We start from the raw sequence: 17085 nt of genomic DNA, 5'->3' as shown, positions 1-17085 counted from the left end.
GCTTTTAACCCCTCCCTCCCCCTTTTCCACCAATAGGGACGCGCCGGTAGGGTCACATGACGGCGGCGCTTTATGTAAAGGAAGGTGGGGCACGTGAGCGCCCCGCCCCGCCCCGCCGGGCGCCGTGCGCAGAGCCCGGCCGGGCGCCGCCACAGTCACACCCCCCTCGGCGCAGCCGGGCAGCCCATGGCGACCTCCGCTCCCGCGGGCTCCTCCGGGGCGCTGCCGCCGGAGCCGGGAGGCAGCGGGCGGCCGGCTGGGGAGGACGAGGCGGTGCCGACCCGGCCGAAGGAGGCGGCGGGCGCCTCTTTGGCGTCGCTGTGCTTCGGCCCGCCGGGCGGCCGCCTGCTGGAGTGCCTGCTGCTCAACTACCACCTGCGCCTGGGGCTCGCCCGCGGCCGCGCCGCCGCCGCTCCGGAGGGCTCGGGGGCAGCCGAGGGGCCGCTGCGGTGCTGCGGCTGCCGCCGCTTCCTGGGCGAGCCGGTGACGGTGCCGTGCGGGCACACCTACTGCCGCCGCTGCCTGCGCAGGGAGCTGCGGGCGCGCTGCCGCCGCTGCCGGGCTCGGCTGGCGCCGGGGGGCGGCGGTGCCCCGCCGCGGCCCAGCGTGGTGCTGAGCCAGTTGGCCGAGAAGTGGTTCCCGGCCGAGTGCGAGAGGGCCAGGGCCGGCAGCCGCCTGGAGGAGCTGCTGGCGCAGGGCCGCTTCCGAGAGGCGCTGGGCGCCGCCGGGCAGGCGCTGCGGGCAGGTAAGGCCGGGGCCCGCCTCGGCGAACGGAGCCCCCCGGGGCTCGGCGAGGCGTGCCGGGGGCCGGTTGCATAACGGGCGGGCGCGGAGGGGCCGCGTTGTGTAACGGGCTGACATCACGCGGGCGCGGCTCGGCACCACCTGCGGGAGCGGAGATCGGCGGCACCGGCCCCCCCCCCGCCGCCCGCCCCGGTGCCCGCAGCGGGACGCGGGGTGGTGGTGGTGGTGCCCCGGTCGGCTGCCGGGTGGGGGGACGGGGCGGGAAAGCTTGTGTAAGTCTAATCCTTCCGATCCGGCTCTCGGGTCTAGCTCCTGAGTAAGCTGTTTGCGCGCGGTAGGGTGACATCTCCGGGCCGTTCTGCCTTTTGGGAGCCTCCTCTCTTCACTTGGGTGCGCTCAGCTATGATCTTCAGTCTCGCGTTAGTGGCCAGAGTGCTGGCAAAGCATAGGGTGTGGGGATAGATGTGACCAAACAGAGTCCCATCTGTTTTAAATATCAGAACTGTCAGAGGAGGACTTGTGTTTCCTCTGTGTATTCTGAAGAACAGCACTGACTCGTGCAGGGCATAAAGAAATAGAGCTCAGAATACAAACCAAGGACTCCAGTATTAGTCACAAATGCTTACAGCGATCCCTCATTAATGGTTCGAGACCCGTTTTTGAAAAAATAAAAGATAACATTAATAACTAACACTGATTCTCTAGGCTCTAGTTAATCTTTTGTGCATTTAGCAACACCATAGGACTTTGTATAGCTATGATAAAAGAATTTTGATTACTTTTTTATTGTGAAGATACATCTTAAAGTCTGGTTTTCAGAATGGCTCTAAGATCTGAGGATAGTTACGAGCTGTGATGCTTATCCATAACTATTACTTAAATCCAGTGCGTGTGCTAGAAGCTCCATTTAAGCTCTTTTATGTAACTATTTCCTGTCCTTCCAGTCCTGAGAACGAGCGACATTCCAACTATATCCAAAGCATTCTGGTAACGTTAGTAAAGAGCTTCATGAATCAGAGGGCAGAGACACATGAAATGTGAATTTAGAGGGCTGACTCGCAGCTACAGATTGGAGGTGGTTTCAGGCCGGTAGGGAAGTGGTTAATAGCTGCTGGTACAGTTTCTGCTTTCCTCCAGAATGAGAGATTTTGCAAGCACTCAAGAGGTGAAGAAGACACAGCGTAAGAAATGTACTCTTATTCAAAATCGTTATCGCTCTGTTTCAGCTTCCTCACTGCTAGTTCATCTCTTTCTTTTCTTACTAGTGCAGATACAGAATTAAAAATTGTGATAAACATAGACCTAATGCCCTGAATAAAGCATTTGATGCTAAACCTTTACTCAAACAGCATTCCTTTATAACTTTCTCACACTTCTTGAGAAATGTGAAAGAAATTACTGCTGTTTGTCATGGTGTAGAAGTTAATTTTGAAAGACGCGAGGAATGTTAACATTCACATGGACAATACGTACCTCACAGGGGTTGGAATGAAATAGCTTATTTAAAGGAAGTCTGTTGAATTAAAATCCAAGTACAGCATGTCTTTAATCCGGAAACACGCGGCTGATAGATGGTTGATAGATGGTTGGGTGCAATCAGACCCCCTCCCCCCCCCCCCCCTTGCTGGAGGGGGCCTGAGGAAGTCTGCTGACCAGTCTTCTGTTCAAAGCAGAATAAACAATGAGCTCAGAGCAGTTTGCTTAAGGTTTTTGTCCAGCTGGGTAATAAAAACCTACAAGGATGAAGATTCTGCTGCTTTTCAGGGCAACCTGTTCAAAGGTTAATTGCCCTCATAGTGATTAATCTTCTACTTATTTAAAGGCAGAACTGCGCTTGTTTCAGTTTATAACCACTGTCTCTTGGTTCCCTGAGCACTTCAGGAAGGAGTCTGTGTCTGTCTTCTGGGTAGCTTCTTCTTGGATTCTGGAAGGCCGTAAGGTTCTCCTGATGCTCTTGGTGTTTTCTCGTTAAATGAGAGCAGTTATCTCAGCCTCTTCTCTTATGTTCCAACCCCTGATGATCGGAATGACCCTGTATTACTGCCTTCATAAATATTGTGCCATACAGTTTTTCTGCACACTGGTACAGAAGAGATGTGCGGACTACATGGGTGTTTTTTATAAAACTTTGTATTTTTAAGCACCAGGTAAAAAGCATGCAGGACCATACCAGGGATGCTTCATTTGTTGGTATGCTCATGCTGACAGTAGCCAGGAGCAGATGCTTTGAAAGTACATTAAAAAAAATAAAAGCATACTAAGTGCTTTTTGTATAAATCTTTGTACAGTTTCCAGTTAATGATATCTGGTACACACGGTTCTGCACTGAAAGTATTCAGTATCTTTTTTTATTAAAATCATTTCTCTTTGAATGTGCTAGAAGTGAGTGATTTCAGTATTTATAATGTAACAGGTTGTTAAAATTGAAAATTCAAGCACAAATTACTTCTGCTTTGTTTAGCCTCGGGTCTAAGGAATTGAAACAGTTTTACATCCTCCTGCTAGGTGGCAAACATCAAAATGTGTTCTGAAACATTGCAAAACAGAGTTAGCATAATTACAAAACCCAGGAATTAAATTCATGCTACTAAATTAAATATGTAAATTTAGGTCTTCCTGTCTTGAAAATAGAGACAGTTTGTAATCTGTATTGATCATTCAGGCACTGGGTCAGGCTCCCCAGAGCAGTGGTCAGAGCACCGAGCCTGCCAGAATTCAAGAAGTGTTTGGACAATGCTCTCAGACACATGGTCTGATTTTTGGGTGGTCCTGTGTGGAGCCAGGAGTTGGACTCGATGGTCCTTGAGTCCTCCTTCCTGCTCGGGATATTCAATGATTTTGTGATTCATTGGCAGTTTTGGTGTAGCAGCACAATGCAGTCAGAAGTTGGGGTCCTAATTAAGCTGCTTGGTTTAGCTCTTTGTTTTGTACCAGTTCCATTGAAACCATACTTTCCTCTTTGAAAAACAAACAAACTGACCACCTGCTCTAGACTTGAACACACATCTTTGTCTCCAAACTACCTGTCACCACCAACCCTAGAAAAGAAGCTTGGAGTTCCTCAGGTCATTGTTTTACATTTGAAAGTCTGAAAAAGATGAGCTCCCTCTGATCATGTGCATACAGGTGGCTTATTAGAGGACAAAGACCCACACTCGCTGCTGCCCACAAGGAAAAGAATTTGGATTGATATTGATTCTGCTGGACACCGAAGAGTCAAATACAGCAAAGAACTGTCTGAAGTGATCTGAGCTCCTGCCTTACTGGGCTGTAGTAGTGACAAAACTCAAAGCCCCAGGAAAGCAGATGTTAGAGGTCTTACGCTTGCAGAATTCCACATTTAAGTTAGATAAAGACAGTTTCACAGACTTCTGTTAAATGTCTAAAATAGAAAAGGAGATGTGGGAATATTTGCTTTTGAAGGGAAACTGTCAACTCAAAATGTAACCAAATCAGAAAGAGCTTCAGTTACAGCCATGAAAGCCCTTGTCAGTTTTGATTTCCCTAACCTTTTATTTTCTGTTAAGGTCTTCTACCTGTATTGCCTAAACACAAAGCAGTTGGTACTTTGAGAGGTCTGGCTTTCTGCTGAAGCAGATTTGAATGTAAAACAAGCTAATGCTGGAAATTATGCAAATGTAAACAAGGCATTTAGAATAGACCGAGGTAGAATATTGAATTGAAATGATTCCTCCACATCCCTCCAAGGAGATCTTGTTGAAGCAAGCTTAGAGAACTTAATTTGAGAGTTGTTTACAATAGACCAATGTTTAACTTGTTTATTTCTTTCAGTGAAAAGCACAGGTGTATTTAAAAAAGTCAACAACAAAGTGATGTACTGGCACTTTTCCAAGTAATGACTGCAATTAGTTGCATTATGAAAATCACAGGTTAAATGGCACTGAGATGGGTGTGCTTCTGATTCAGAGGTTGCTCTACTGGGAGTCCAAAGTGCTGTATTTTGGAGACAAGAACTTGTTTTTACTGAATGCGCTAATGTTTTCCCTTTGTAGAGGTTTTTCTAGTACAGCTTCTTACAACAGGGCTGCCAGCTGGTGCTACTGGCTTTCTGGTAGCAGCCATCTCTGCATTCCACGAGGGGATAAAGAGTACTTCTGGTACTAGATGGTACCATCGTGGATGTGCTAGGACTCTCTCTAGCTGTAGCTGGTAGTGGGTGGATGCTACAAAAACAAAGGACAGGCTAAATAAACACTTGAACATTTGAAAGCAAACTTCATATTACTTAGACTTTTTAATCCTTGGAATTTACTGCACTTGTAAAAATCTGAGATTTGGTGTTTTTGAATGGGTGTACTGTGAAACTAAAATCTACGTAGTCCTCTACTTCTGTTGTCACAGCAGTACTGAGCAATATTTTGTTTTCAGTATCAGTGGTAGGTCTCTTTAAAACGTATTTTCTTGTTGCTGCATGATGCATTAGAGGGTTCAAAAGTTAATCTTTATCTTGAAAGGTGTAAGCTTGGAATTATTGCTGCTTTTATCTTTTTTAACCGAATACTGGGAGGAAGGTGGGAGGAAATCTACTCCAGGTATTTTAAAATTTACAGAAGTGTATTATTTTCAAGTAGTGTGGTTTAGACATACCGCTATAAGAACATCTAATTAAAAAAATACAAATTAATAAAAATGCTACTTAATTTTGTTTTCAGATTCCAGTAACCTGATGCTAAGAATTTATAGAGCTGAGTCATATGCTGGCCTCCAAGAGTATAAAACAGCCATAGAAGATCTAAATTTTGTTATTTCTAAAATGCCAAGTTGGCCAGAGGTATGTTGATATAAACTTATTTTTCAAAATCTGTTTATCTATAAAATCAATGTGTTCTGCATTATACTTGCATCAAATTAAGAACTGAGATCAGATGCCTTAAACACTTGATTTCCTTGTCTTACCTCATTGGACATGCAAAGTGCTAAAAGGTATCTTTAAGAAGTTATTTATATGAGACTGGCTATGGGTGAGCACTGCAGGTTAGAGTAGGCTGAAGAATCCAATTAGAACAGTTAATTTAGCCTTCATCAAAATCTTTGGGTATTTTTATTTCCTCTCACAACATGAGATAGTGATTCTGGATGCAGGGTTAAACGGAGCGGAACTGACTTCTTGGCATGTATTGTGAAGAACTTCTGTGCTGTTTACAGTTACTTGTTAGAACAACACTTCTGTGTGTTCTCTTAAGAAAATTTTTAAAATTTTTTACAAACTTTAGCTGAATATCATGTGACTGCGTGGCTGGCTGAAATTGTGCTGTCAGATTTAATTGCTTAAAACCAGAACTAATGCCTATACATTTGGTTCACTGATGTAATTGGCATTTGAAATTTCTTATACTATGTGAAGGCTAGTCCTCTTAAAGCTCCCCCGAAGTGTTTATACTTTGACCATTGTCCAAATTGAGAGCATTTTAAGCGTTATCTGTTACTTGAACATCATGTGAGTGAGCTGAGTGAGCATTGTTGCCAGTCAGGACTAGGATCTTTGGCTCTGTTAAGTCGACTTTTTTTTTGAGTTTCATTGGTAAAACATTTTGCTGTGTGAATAGGGCAGCACAGCTTTCTTTCCCAAATGCTGCCAAAGAATCAAAAAAAAAAAGTGTGAGCAATAAATCCTTTTGCAATAGTATTTGTAATAGTAAAAAAAATAAATAAGCATTTGAGGCCATTTTTTACTGGCTCCAGTACTTGGAATTGGAATGGTTTGTGGTGATGTAACCTTTAACGGCTGCCTTTTTTTTTTTTTAGAAGAATAATTTGCTCTTTTAGCTGGGAAAGTTTTTTTGGAAAAGCTCAGAGAAACTCAGTGGAAACTGAGCTTTGCAAACACTGCAGGCAGCTGAGGGGTCACTGGCTTTCAGAACTGTTACAGCTTATTGCAGTAACATTACTGCAACACCGTCTGAACTTTGAGCACAGCAGGGCAGCAAGATCTTCCTGCACCTGGGAGGACAGATAACTGCTTCTGTCTTGATCTCTCCTATGTTCAGCAATGGTGTGGCTGCTGCAAATTCAGAGAGCACTTTTGTCTTTGTTTCTCAATGTTGCTGGTAGTTCTCTTTATATATGTTTGGAAAGAAACTTTGCTTAACTGAGCTTGTTTTGATAGCTGTTCCAACAACTCTCATCTCTGTAGGATGATGAATTTATCTGTAAGAGGAGGATTAGCATACTTTCTGTCTTCAGGATCTATTTTAATGAATCTGACCAAATCTATCAAAAAAGATGCACACCCCATCTGACAGCCTTGTTTAACAGACTACTCCTTAATACTGGCAATCAATACACAGAAAATGTATTCAGTGTTTTTTGTGGTGGTGGTGTATTTTTCCAGTTCAATCTTCTGGTCCATTATTTAAAATCTAGCGTATAAACTAGATTTTGCTGTTTTACTGAACTTGTGTTTATATTACTGCAAACACAGCTTCTTTAAATTGAGATGTGTTGTATAAGGGACTTCTAAGTTCCAACACCATATTGTTATAGATTCATCAAAATTCTGTAGTCTTTCTTTTTTTCCTCCTCCCACCCCAGTTAAAAAAAAAAATATATTTTTCCTGGCTGCTATCTAGTGTTCAAGAATAAATTAAAGTTGGAGGAAACAATTCCAAAAGTGCATTGTTTTCAATCAAGAATATATTAAAATGCGTGTAAGGGATGCATGGTTGTGTGGATTGTTTTGTTTGTAGTTTTTTCCCACGGGCTAGAACCATAAGACTTTTAATGAAACTGAGGGCGAAAAGGGTGTCCTCTGAAAACTGCTTTACCATGATACGTGTGCCCCTCTTCACCCTCACAGAAGGGTGAAATTAAGGCATTGTGTAATTTCAGTACTGGTCTGGATTTTAACCTTTCGTGTAAGCCAAAAGAAAATAACTGGAAGGAGACTAACACCAACTTACCTCATGGTTATTTTCAGCATAGGGAATTAGGTTAAACAAGGTGTATAGATCATACATGCTGTGCACAGCTCAAGTTTGCTGAAGAGGTGCATTCTTTTATCATGGAGGGCTCTAACTCTAACTTGGTTGTAATGTCTGTAAGATGAATACTACGGTTCTACATACTCACTAGAGGTGTTTTCATGTTATCTGTTTCTCAGGTCTACTTCCGGAAAGGAAAAGTGCTGCATGACTCTGGCTTTGTAGGTGATGCCTTACAACTGTTTCTACAGTGCTTAGCCCTTGATGAGGATTTTCTTCCAGCCAAGCTCGAAGTAGAAAGGGTAACTTGATCTATCAAACTGGATTACTACCTCTGTCTTGATTACTTCATAAAGTTCCCATTATGTTAGACATTGACCACCTAAAAATCTTTAACGCATACAGAGATGGTTCAAGTGACAGACACTTTGATTGCTTCCTGTCAAGATGTATCATGCTGTCTCAGAGAGTGCTAATCTACAGGTTTTAAAAAGAACATGTCTCAAAGTATTTATGCTTCTGAAGTAGATGCTAAATGAAAACCTAGATGACTGGAAAGCAAACAGCAACATGAATATTGTAAATTGAACTCTTTCACATCCCTATCACAACAGTTTTTCTTCAATAATAAAAAAAACACATTGAAAAAGCTATGTGATGCTGAATTGATAACGGCTAACTCTGAAGAAGTCACTTCTAGTGGAAAAAATTCTAGGTAAATTTTCAATAATAAAAAATTATCTTCATCATACAGCTTTTTCAGTGTAATGTCTAACTGTTTGAAGAGATCACTTCTAGCAGAAATGATTTCTAGATAAATTCTGCTCAGTTATACAGATTTGTAGGTTTCTGCTTATTCTCAATTGTTCTTTCTCAATTATTGCTTAAATAAAGCCCTATTTGTGGGGATAACTTCATATAGATTGAATTCTTGGTTTTGGTATTTAGGCTTATAATAAAACTATACCCAGATTCTTTTTACAGTGTTATGAACACTCGGCTGTTTGTTTTCTAGACACTGTGTGATGTGCTGTCACCTGAGAAGTTAGGGGAGAGTCTGAAGGAGTCTGCTTGGAATTCACCACATATTCGAAATAAACCTTTTATACTTGGTTCTGAGGTGGCTGAGTCTCACTGCAATTTGCAACTTTGTCCTGAGCAGGTAACAAAAACTGTGGGATAGTTTTTCTTCTTTGGCTAATACACAAACATCTGACATTCTCATATCCTATTTGGCATACTTATCCTCCAGTCTAAATGCTGCCTTTCTGTAACTGGCTAAATTTGAAGAATTGTGATTTGGGACTAATGTGTTTTCATTTTGAATGTTAGACATCTCATTACGGTGAACTACCAATTAGAAAGTACTGAGAATTGATATTAGTAACTTAAATAATAAAATAAATTTAAAAACATAAAAAATACAATTGTTCTCTTTGAAGCAAATCAAGACTAAGTTGTTCATGCTAAGCAAATTTGTGTACTCTCTTGGCTTACCAAATTCCTCTAGCTAACTGATGAACTAACTGTGGGAACCTTTGCATGTTCACATCTTGTGTACCTGGATTTGTGTTTTGCTTTAAGTACAGTTCATTTGTCTTTTGTAGAGTTTAGGAGGGTCAGAAGTACTGGAGCCTGTCAGTGGAAGCCTAAATCGGGCACAATCTGCCCATGCTCTTAACTCACCAAAAGACCTCACCAAGGAAGATGTCTTAAAGAGAGTATCTTCTGAACCCCTTCTCTCTGGCCAAGAAAAAGGTGCTTTGTTGAAAAGGAAGCTTTCCTTTTCAGAACAGGATACGGTTGTATGTGAAGATGGAAGAAACAAGCACAAAAAGCAAGGAGGTAAACAATCATTTAGTTTTAAACTTTTTAAGTATTTGCTCTCCTGTGCCTTTCTTTGAAAGGAGTATTTTTGTCTTGCTGTTCCTTAGAAAGTACAAAAAGGGATACGACACTGGCTTATGGAACAATTCCAGGGAATTTGATTGATGTATCGGATTTTGAGTGTTCTCTATGTATGAGGTAAGATTTATCTCTCTGGTTCATTATTTCTATTATAGGTGTTTGGCCACGTAACTTTTGCACATGTGTAAAACTGAGGTATTTATAGGTTGTAATGAGTTCTAATGCTAGTTAAAAGTAATTTTCAGCCTTCCTATATCCCAGCAGTTAAATACTTATTTTAATCTGTTACTTGCTGTAGCATTGTATAGTACATCATCAATTTATCAGATTGTCTTTTAAATTAGATTTGGTGGTGTTAACTGGTAACTCAAACAGGAGAGGATCTTTTGTAGCTAAATATTAGGGTGTTGTTTTTTTGTTGTTTTTTTTTTTTAAACAATAAAGCTAGTTTGTTTTGCTGTGGGAAAACTAAGGCTTAGGAATATTGCCTGTGTGTCTCAGATTTGTCTAGGAAATGACTGTAGAATGTAGATGTAGTTGTAGTTGATGTATTTGAGAGTTCTTATTGAGTTGTCCTGGTTTTCAGAATAAGAATCTTAAAGCATGTTGTATGTAGTAAATTGTCCATGGCTATGTTAATAGAATGGAAATAGAATAGAAACTGCTTTTAAAGCAACTTAGCTCTTTAAAGTATCACTTAATTTGTGTATTCTGAACCTCAGTAGTAAGATCAAAATCTTTGTATTAGAATAAATGTTTAAATATTTAGAGCTGAAATCTGCTCAGATTGATCAGAATGTACAAAGACACTGGGGGTGTGGTGGTAGAGGTAAACAAACTGCATTATAGGGGAAAAAAATGTAAGGAGCCGTAGGATTAATTTTCTCTGCTTTAGTATTAGTTTTAAAAATTAGAAGTTGATCACTGACTCTTTTTTGTAGCAAGACAAAAACTTGGCATGGTATCTAACTTTTAATAACTTTTTTTCAGGCTGTTCTTTGAGCCAGTGACAACCCCTTGTGGGCACACTTTTTGCAAAGGTTGCTTGCAACGGTGCTTGGACCATGCTCCTCAGTGTCCGCTCTGTAAGGAGAGTTTGAAAGAGGTACTGTTTCTCAGTAGAGTTCCTATAGACAAACACTTGATCATTTTAAAGGCTGCTTAAATACAACAACTTGGATTCATTTGGGTTATGACTTGCTGCTGCAAAGAAAAAAACTTCATGCAAACATAATACAAGTTGACTAGGTTTGTCTCAGGACCTAAAAGGTTTTATGTTTCTATGATCACCTACTTTATTGGTATAATTACATCCTGAGTGTTTGTAAACTTGGGTAACTATTCAGTAAGGCTTGCCTGTGATTTCTGTACACTTTCCTTATTTATACGGCAGTATAATCTAGACAGTCAATTCTGTATGTGTTAAGTATAGAAGTATAAACAGAATCAGATACTAAAGTTGTGAGAACTAAAAGAGAATTTTCAAATAGAGTAATTTTAGATGCTAAGAAATAAGAATTTGAGCTCTAAGATGTCATTTGTGACACATCTCTTGTATCTTGGTGTTAAATAAAAGCTGAATTTTCTCAAGTCTTCTCCTAATACATGTGATTATTTCTTTCCTTACAGTACCTGGCAAGCAGAAAATACTGCATCACAGAACTGCTTGAGGAATTAATAATGAAATATTTGTCTGATGAATTATATGAGAGAAAAAGAATTCATGCTGAAGAAACTGCTGAACACTCAAAGTAAGCTTTCTGTCTCCTATCTAGAAAACTTGAGAGATTAGTATTGAAATCCATTTTAGAAACATCTTATTTGTGGATATTAATAATGGCACGTTATGGATATATGAAGGAATATAAAGACATCTTAAGTATTTCAGCAAATAAGCATTGTTTTAATACTGTGGAAATAAATTCATGCTTTGAGAGTAGCAATGTATAAATTCACTCTTACTACTAACTTGAGGCTCTTAAGCCCTCTACAAAACGTTTGCCTGTTTCTGAGTGCACTTTTGTGGAACTTCAGTTTTAGCTTTGCTGCTGTTAATGGAACTGTCCTCTTGAGTTGCCTCCAGAGTCTCAGATACTTGAATTTCTTTCAAAGCAGTTCACGATAGAGATTAATAGTATAAAGAAAGGTATGATGAAAATAAGTCTTTTTTATCTTGCTGTTTATCTGTAGTAGAGTTCTTTAGATATATAAAGAATCATGTATTGTAGATATGTGTGTTGGAAAACCAAAACTGGTTTATACAAATTACAGAATTACATTTTTATAGTCTGAAAGGTAGTGAAATTGAAAACCTGCTAATGTTACCTTATTTGTATCAACTGTGTATACTTCACAAAACAGCTTGAAGAAAATGGATTTTTTTCAGCCAGGCCTTGCTGAGACATTGCAAGGGTAAAAATCATATGCCAGGTTGTATCATCGAACATGGTCTAAATGGTGATCTAGTTACTATGTAGATACTGCCGCATCTTTTTAGCGTAAGGAAAACAGTGCATCTAAGGGCATAATGGCTTTCTGTCATGGTTTATAGGGCTCAAACTAAACCAAAAAGGGAAACAAAAAAAAACCAACCCCACCCTGTCCTCAAAGAGAAGCCCTATATTCACTGACTTAAATAACTTAGCTCACTAACTAGACTACTGTGAGGCTTACTGTCCATTATGTATTCAAATCAGTGTGTAGATGTTCAGTCACTGTTCTTACTGTTTATGAAAATTGTTATGTGGTTATTATTAAAGTTTGTAATAAGTGCTTTATGACCTCAAATACATACTGCAAAAAAAAAGTATTGTAATGGAACAGTTCATTGATTAGATTTTAAGCCACATATTTCTTTTGTTATTCTTTTGAAGCTTGACCAAGAATGTTCCAATGTTTGTTTGCACTATGGCATATCCTACTGTGCCTTGCCCTCTACATGTGTTTGAGCCAAGATATCGACTAATGATTCGCAGAAGTATGGAAACTGGGACTAAACAGTTTGGGATGTGTATAAGTGATTCTCAAAATGGGTAGGTCTGCGTTCTGATACCAAGCTTCTTCTGTCTTTTTCTAATCAAGTGTCCTCGTAAAAGTGTGTAGTTAACTTACTGACAAGGTCTGTTTTCTAGTTTTGCAGATTATGGATGCATGCTGCAAATTAGGAATGTTCACTTTCTACCTGATGGACGGTCTGTTGTCGATACTGTTGGTGGAAAGAGATTTCGAGTTTTACGGAGAGGGATGAAAGATGGTTATTGTACTGCAGACATTGAGTATTTGGAAGATGTTAAGGTATCCAGAACGCTGTCCAAATATTTCTACTATTAGCTAGTATCTTAATTTTACTTCATTTGTTTTGAGGGCTCTGTCAATTTTTTAGGTCCATAGATTGCCTGGAGGATACAGTGCCAGCATGTAGAAGAAATGGAAGCCAGCTTAGTCCTTCATTATTATGAAATAACAAATACTGTGCTTTCTATTAGAACAACAGTTCATGAAGCTGTAACTCTTTTTAAATATCACAGGACTTTTTTTTTTTTTTTTTTTACTATTCAGCCATTAGGAATCAAGGCTTAGGAGAATGCAAGAAATGTAACTAATGACTTAAATAGAGTTGAAATCAAATAAGTTTGTTTATGCTAGTTTAAGAACTGTAGTGATTCTTTATATGTAATAATGTTAATGTTCCTCCACTAGGTTGTTGATGAAAAGGAACTAAAGAAACTGAGGGAACTTCATAATTTTGTTTACAATCAGGCCTGTAATTGGTTCCAAAACTTAAGAAACAAATTCCGCACTCAAATTCTTCAGCACTTTGGGCCAATGCCTGACCGGGAGGAAAATATACAGGTGAGACATTTAATATCAATTAAGTCTTTACTATAGCAGGGGGTAGGGGAACAACATTAAAATTATCAACTGCTAAATATGAAAAGGAAAAGACTTTTTTTTCTCAATTTGAAAGGAAGTTGGGCTACGTCTTGTTTCTCTTACGAAGAGCAACAGAAGACAATTCTGTCACTAATAAACCGTTTTTTTCAAGAAAGGATGATATGCTGCTCTGTAGATAAAACTACTAACCTGAGAACACTAAGTTCCAGTAACACTTTAAACTGTTGGTTTGTATAAAGCAGTTAGAATTCAAATGAAAAAAACTGGTAAAACTTTCAGTATTTCCTTTCCTGTGATGTGTGTAGGCAGTAATCTGTGATAAAAAGGTAATCATAAATAACACTTTCTTCCTTTCTGAACTAGTGCTGTACACTGCTGCAGCTCTGACTTGACAAATGCTTACTTTAAGTCTAAGAAACTAGCTGCAGCCATCTGGTTGGTTATTGTAAGCAATTGGTGAAGGGCAGAGAGATCCGGAAAGAGTGGAGGCTGGAGAAAGCCATCACCTATCTGCTACGTATCTTTGAGACCATACTGACTGATCTGGGAGGACTGTAGATGCTTCGGAGGCCAGTGTATTAATTCAAAAGTTACTTTAGAACACCTTTTTTTCAGAAAAAGGTTTAAAACAATGTGTAAGAAAGAAGACTAAGTGCACTAGGATAACTATCTGGACAGCAAGGCTGAGGGTACGTACTTGAGACTTAAGTGTCAACTGTGTGATAGAGAAGAAAGGGAGGAATGTCGTATGTCATTCTGGAGTGTACCACTACAAAGACTGTTTTTGCAAGTCTATTGAGATAAATCTGCTATGCAGTGTGACATGGCCTCTATTGAGAGGAGTGTTGTGTCCTGGGCATGACAGCTCAGGTTTGATGTAGGAAATTGAATGAAGTACAGGGAAAAGTTACAAAATATGTTTTATAAACTTAGAAGAAACAGATGAAGTTGTCCTGCTCTGTTTAGGAGGTAATGAGATGAGAGTGGAATGGGGCAGTGATAGAAGAGTCCTTTAAATACAGTAAAGATGAGTACAATGAATGTGCTAGGCATCAAGAATACTCAATCTTCAAGAATAGCACGGCAAGTAATGGATTTAGTTTGCGTTACAGAGGTTTGTTATTATGTGACTGTCCTATATTTAGCCATCTTTTCCTGAGGAATCTCTGAGCTTCCTTTGTCTTAAAAATAACCCATTGCTTTATGAACCTTAGCTTAAGTGTACTTTGTTTGACTTCCAAGTTGAGGATAGATCAGAAGAGATCCATTCAGAACCCTCCTGATCTTACGCATTTGTAATTCTCTAGTTGGTATCGAACTTTAAACAAGACTGACAACTTTCTTTTATGTCTCCTTGTCATATTAGTCATCTATACTACATTGTTCCTCAGTAACTAATTTTTTATTTTATAGGCAATGCCCAATGGCCCTGCTTGGTGTTGGTGGCTTCTAGCTGTTCTCCCAGTAGACCCCAGATATCAGCTGTCAGTTCTCTCTATGATGTCTTTGAAAGACCGTCTGATAAAAATCCAGCATATACTCACCTATTTTTCTAGAGACCAGTCCAAGTGACTAACCGCCTGGGTCTTCCTGAAAAGATACTCCATTCTGGTTGTAGTTGCAGCTGGAATTTTTGCTGCCTTTGCACATCTAGCACTGGTTTGAGAAGTGTAACGGAACTGCTTTTTCTCTCTCCTTCCTGCCCTCCCAGCTTCCTGAACCCATGTGGTTCTTTGAATGCACACTTTCTTCAACTATGAGAGAAGACCACTCATGATTGCACAAAGTCAATCCAGCTAGATATGTTTTTCACATTATCTATGTTACAATTTGCACTATGTAGAGGAGAACATTTTTGAGACTTGATAATTTTAGCCACTGACTTTTTAAAGCTGTGGTAAGTGCAGGACTTAAGGCTGACAGTCCAAGTTTACAACATTGAAGAGGTATTAAAGGTTTTGCAAATAAGTTTGCCTCATACAACTGTTCTTTTGCTGTTTGCACAAATATTTGAAATATAGTATTGAATGTCACTGTTGGATATTACTACTCTTGATGATTTATCTTGACTATGAACATGGCACAGACTTTTAAGTTATCTTGTAAATGTAAGCATCACAAAACAAGTGACATTATGAACTGTATGCTGAACTGAGAGCCAATTTTAAGGAACAAATGCAAAAAAAAAAGGTACTTCTGTCTAAAAATACTTAAACTGTGAATATGGTTTACATACCTAGGCCTGTACATGTTAAAGAAGAACTGAAAATTAAATGCTAGTACCAGTTACATTTCTACTGGGCTTTTCAGGCTGGCTGTTCTTCCAGAGCACACACTTAGTTTATAGAGCTTACAAGAAGAAATCTTAGAGTGTGCGCGTGTGTGTATTGGGGATTGTGCATCCAGGATTTAAAAGCTTAAAGTTTTATTTGAACTTTTTTAGTTGGTGCAAATGTGAGTTCTATGCCTTATATCAACAGTAGAGCACACTGCAGTGGCAAGGTAAGCATCATGCTGCCAATAGGTACTTTTTGTAATTAAAGGTTTGCATATTTGTGAATATGTCTGATACTGGCTTTCTTGTATGTAAATGATTTGTAAAATATTTCTTAAATCTTGCTTTTGCTAATATATTTAATTTTCAATAAAAGCTAAAAGTTTGTAATATTTTAACTTTATCAGAAACTAAAAATCACTTTAATTTTCCATGTGCTTCTATTCTGGGAAGCTTCTATCGGGGCAGTTGTTTAACCTAGATCAAGGTTGTAGGCACTTTGTGATGTTAAGTGGTACGTACGTAATCTCTTTCTGCTTGTAGTACCTCTTGCAGACTGATTATCAGTCAGAAAAGTTTGTTGCTGGTGTCCTGCTTTTGTAGCTACTGTGCTTAATTAAGGTGGCTTGAAATAGGAATTCTTCATTTCACGAAATTTGAAAGCTAAAATTACAGTGAAACAGATGGGTATTTCACAAGCTTGCTAGTCAGGTCCTCTGACTCTGTCTCTTCTGACACATAAGGCTTGAGATATTACAGGCAAACCAGAATCTGCTGGATCAGTTTTAATGTGGGCTTCTATCCAGGATAAATTTTGTCTTTATTGTGTGAGTAAAGTTCTGGGTTGGTATTTGGGAATACTACTTCATTTGTGTAATAGAAGAAAGAGGATCCTCCCTTTCTCTGCTGCAGTATGTTAACAACCTTAAAAGCTTAATCTTTGTATTACTGTGATCTTAGGAATGCAGATGACAGGATTTTTTTTTTTTTACAGGAAAATGACCAATCTAGTGGAAGATTTTTTTCCCTTGCAGGGACCTTTAATTTTGAAATGAGTATTCCGTAGTATGCTGGAAGATGTGGCTTCTAGCTGTTCTATATTCCCATGAATTTTTAACAAAATAAAAAATGTGATGAGAACAGATGAGGAAGTGTCAGATGGCTGGCACTGTCCTGTGCTCGTGTAAGCTCTACCTCTGGAATTGGGGAAAAAATGTAAGAACTTCAAAGAACAGCAACAAAAAAGCAAAATTACTGTGATTAATACATGCTGCATTAAGAGTAAGTACTACTGACTAATAGCTATTCCACAAACCTGATGAT

At 39.4% G+C, this 17085-nt stretch overlaps 1 protein-coding gene across 1 annotated transcript; it reads left to right on the top strand.

The window, feature by feature from the left end:
- Window positions 1-128: 128 nt before the first annotated feature.
- On the top strand, window positions 129-16152 carry LONRF1 (LON peptidase N-terminal domain and ring finger 1). Its single transcript, XM_048074396.2, has 12 exons — window positions 129-745; window positions 5418-5536; window positions 7865-7987; window positions 8701-8847; window positions 9293-9530; window positions 9620-9710; window positions 10584-10698; window positions 11223-11344; window positions 12467-12625; window positions 12725-12887; window positions 13293-13445; window positions 14901-16152. Exons 1-12 carry the CDS (start codon window positions 187-189, stop codon window positions 15057-15059), a joined length of 2148 nt encoding a protein of 715 aa, XP_047930353.2. The 5' UTR covers window positions 129-186; the 3' UTR covers window positions 15060-16152.
- The last annotated feature ends 933 nt before the right edge of the window (window positions 16153-17085 follow it).

This window comes from Anser cygnoides, chromosome 4 (assembly GCF_040182565.1).
Source record: "Anser cygnoides isolate HZ-2024a breed goose chromosome 4, Taihu_goose_T2T_genome, whole genome shotgun sequence".
NCBI lineage: Eukaryota > Metazoa > Chordata > Aves > Anseriformes > Anatidae > Anser > Anser cygnoides.
The sequence above is the reverse complement of the archived record's forward strand: the minus strand, read 5'-3'. Positions and strand labels throughout refer to the sequence as shown.

Bases quoted from the DNA above. Each gene is read 5' to 3' on its own strand.
- LONRF1 (XM_048074396.2), top strand. From the start codon at position 187: ATGGCGACCTCCGCTCCCGCGGGCTCCTCCGGGGCGCTGCCGCCGGAG. The intron at 746-5,417 runs GTAAGGCCGGGG...TTTTGTTTTCAG, and splicing joins CGGGCAGGCGCTGCGGGCAG to ATTCCAGTAACCTGATGCTA. The intron at 10,699-11,222 runs GTACTGTTTCTC...CTTTCCTTACAG, and splicing joins GTAAGGAGAGTTTGAAAGAG to TACCTGGCAAGCAGAAAATA.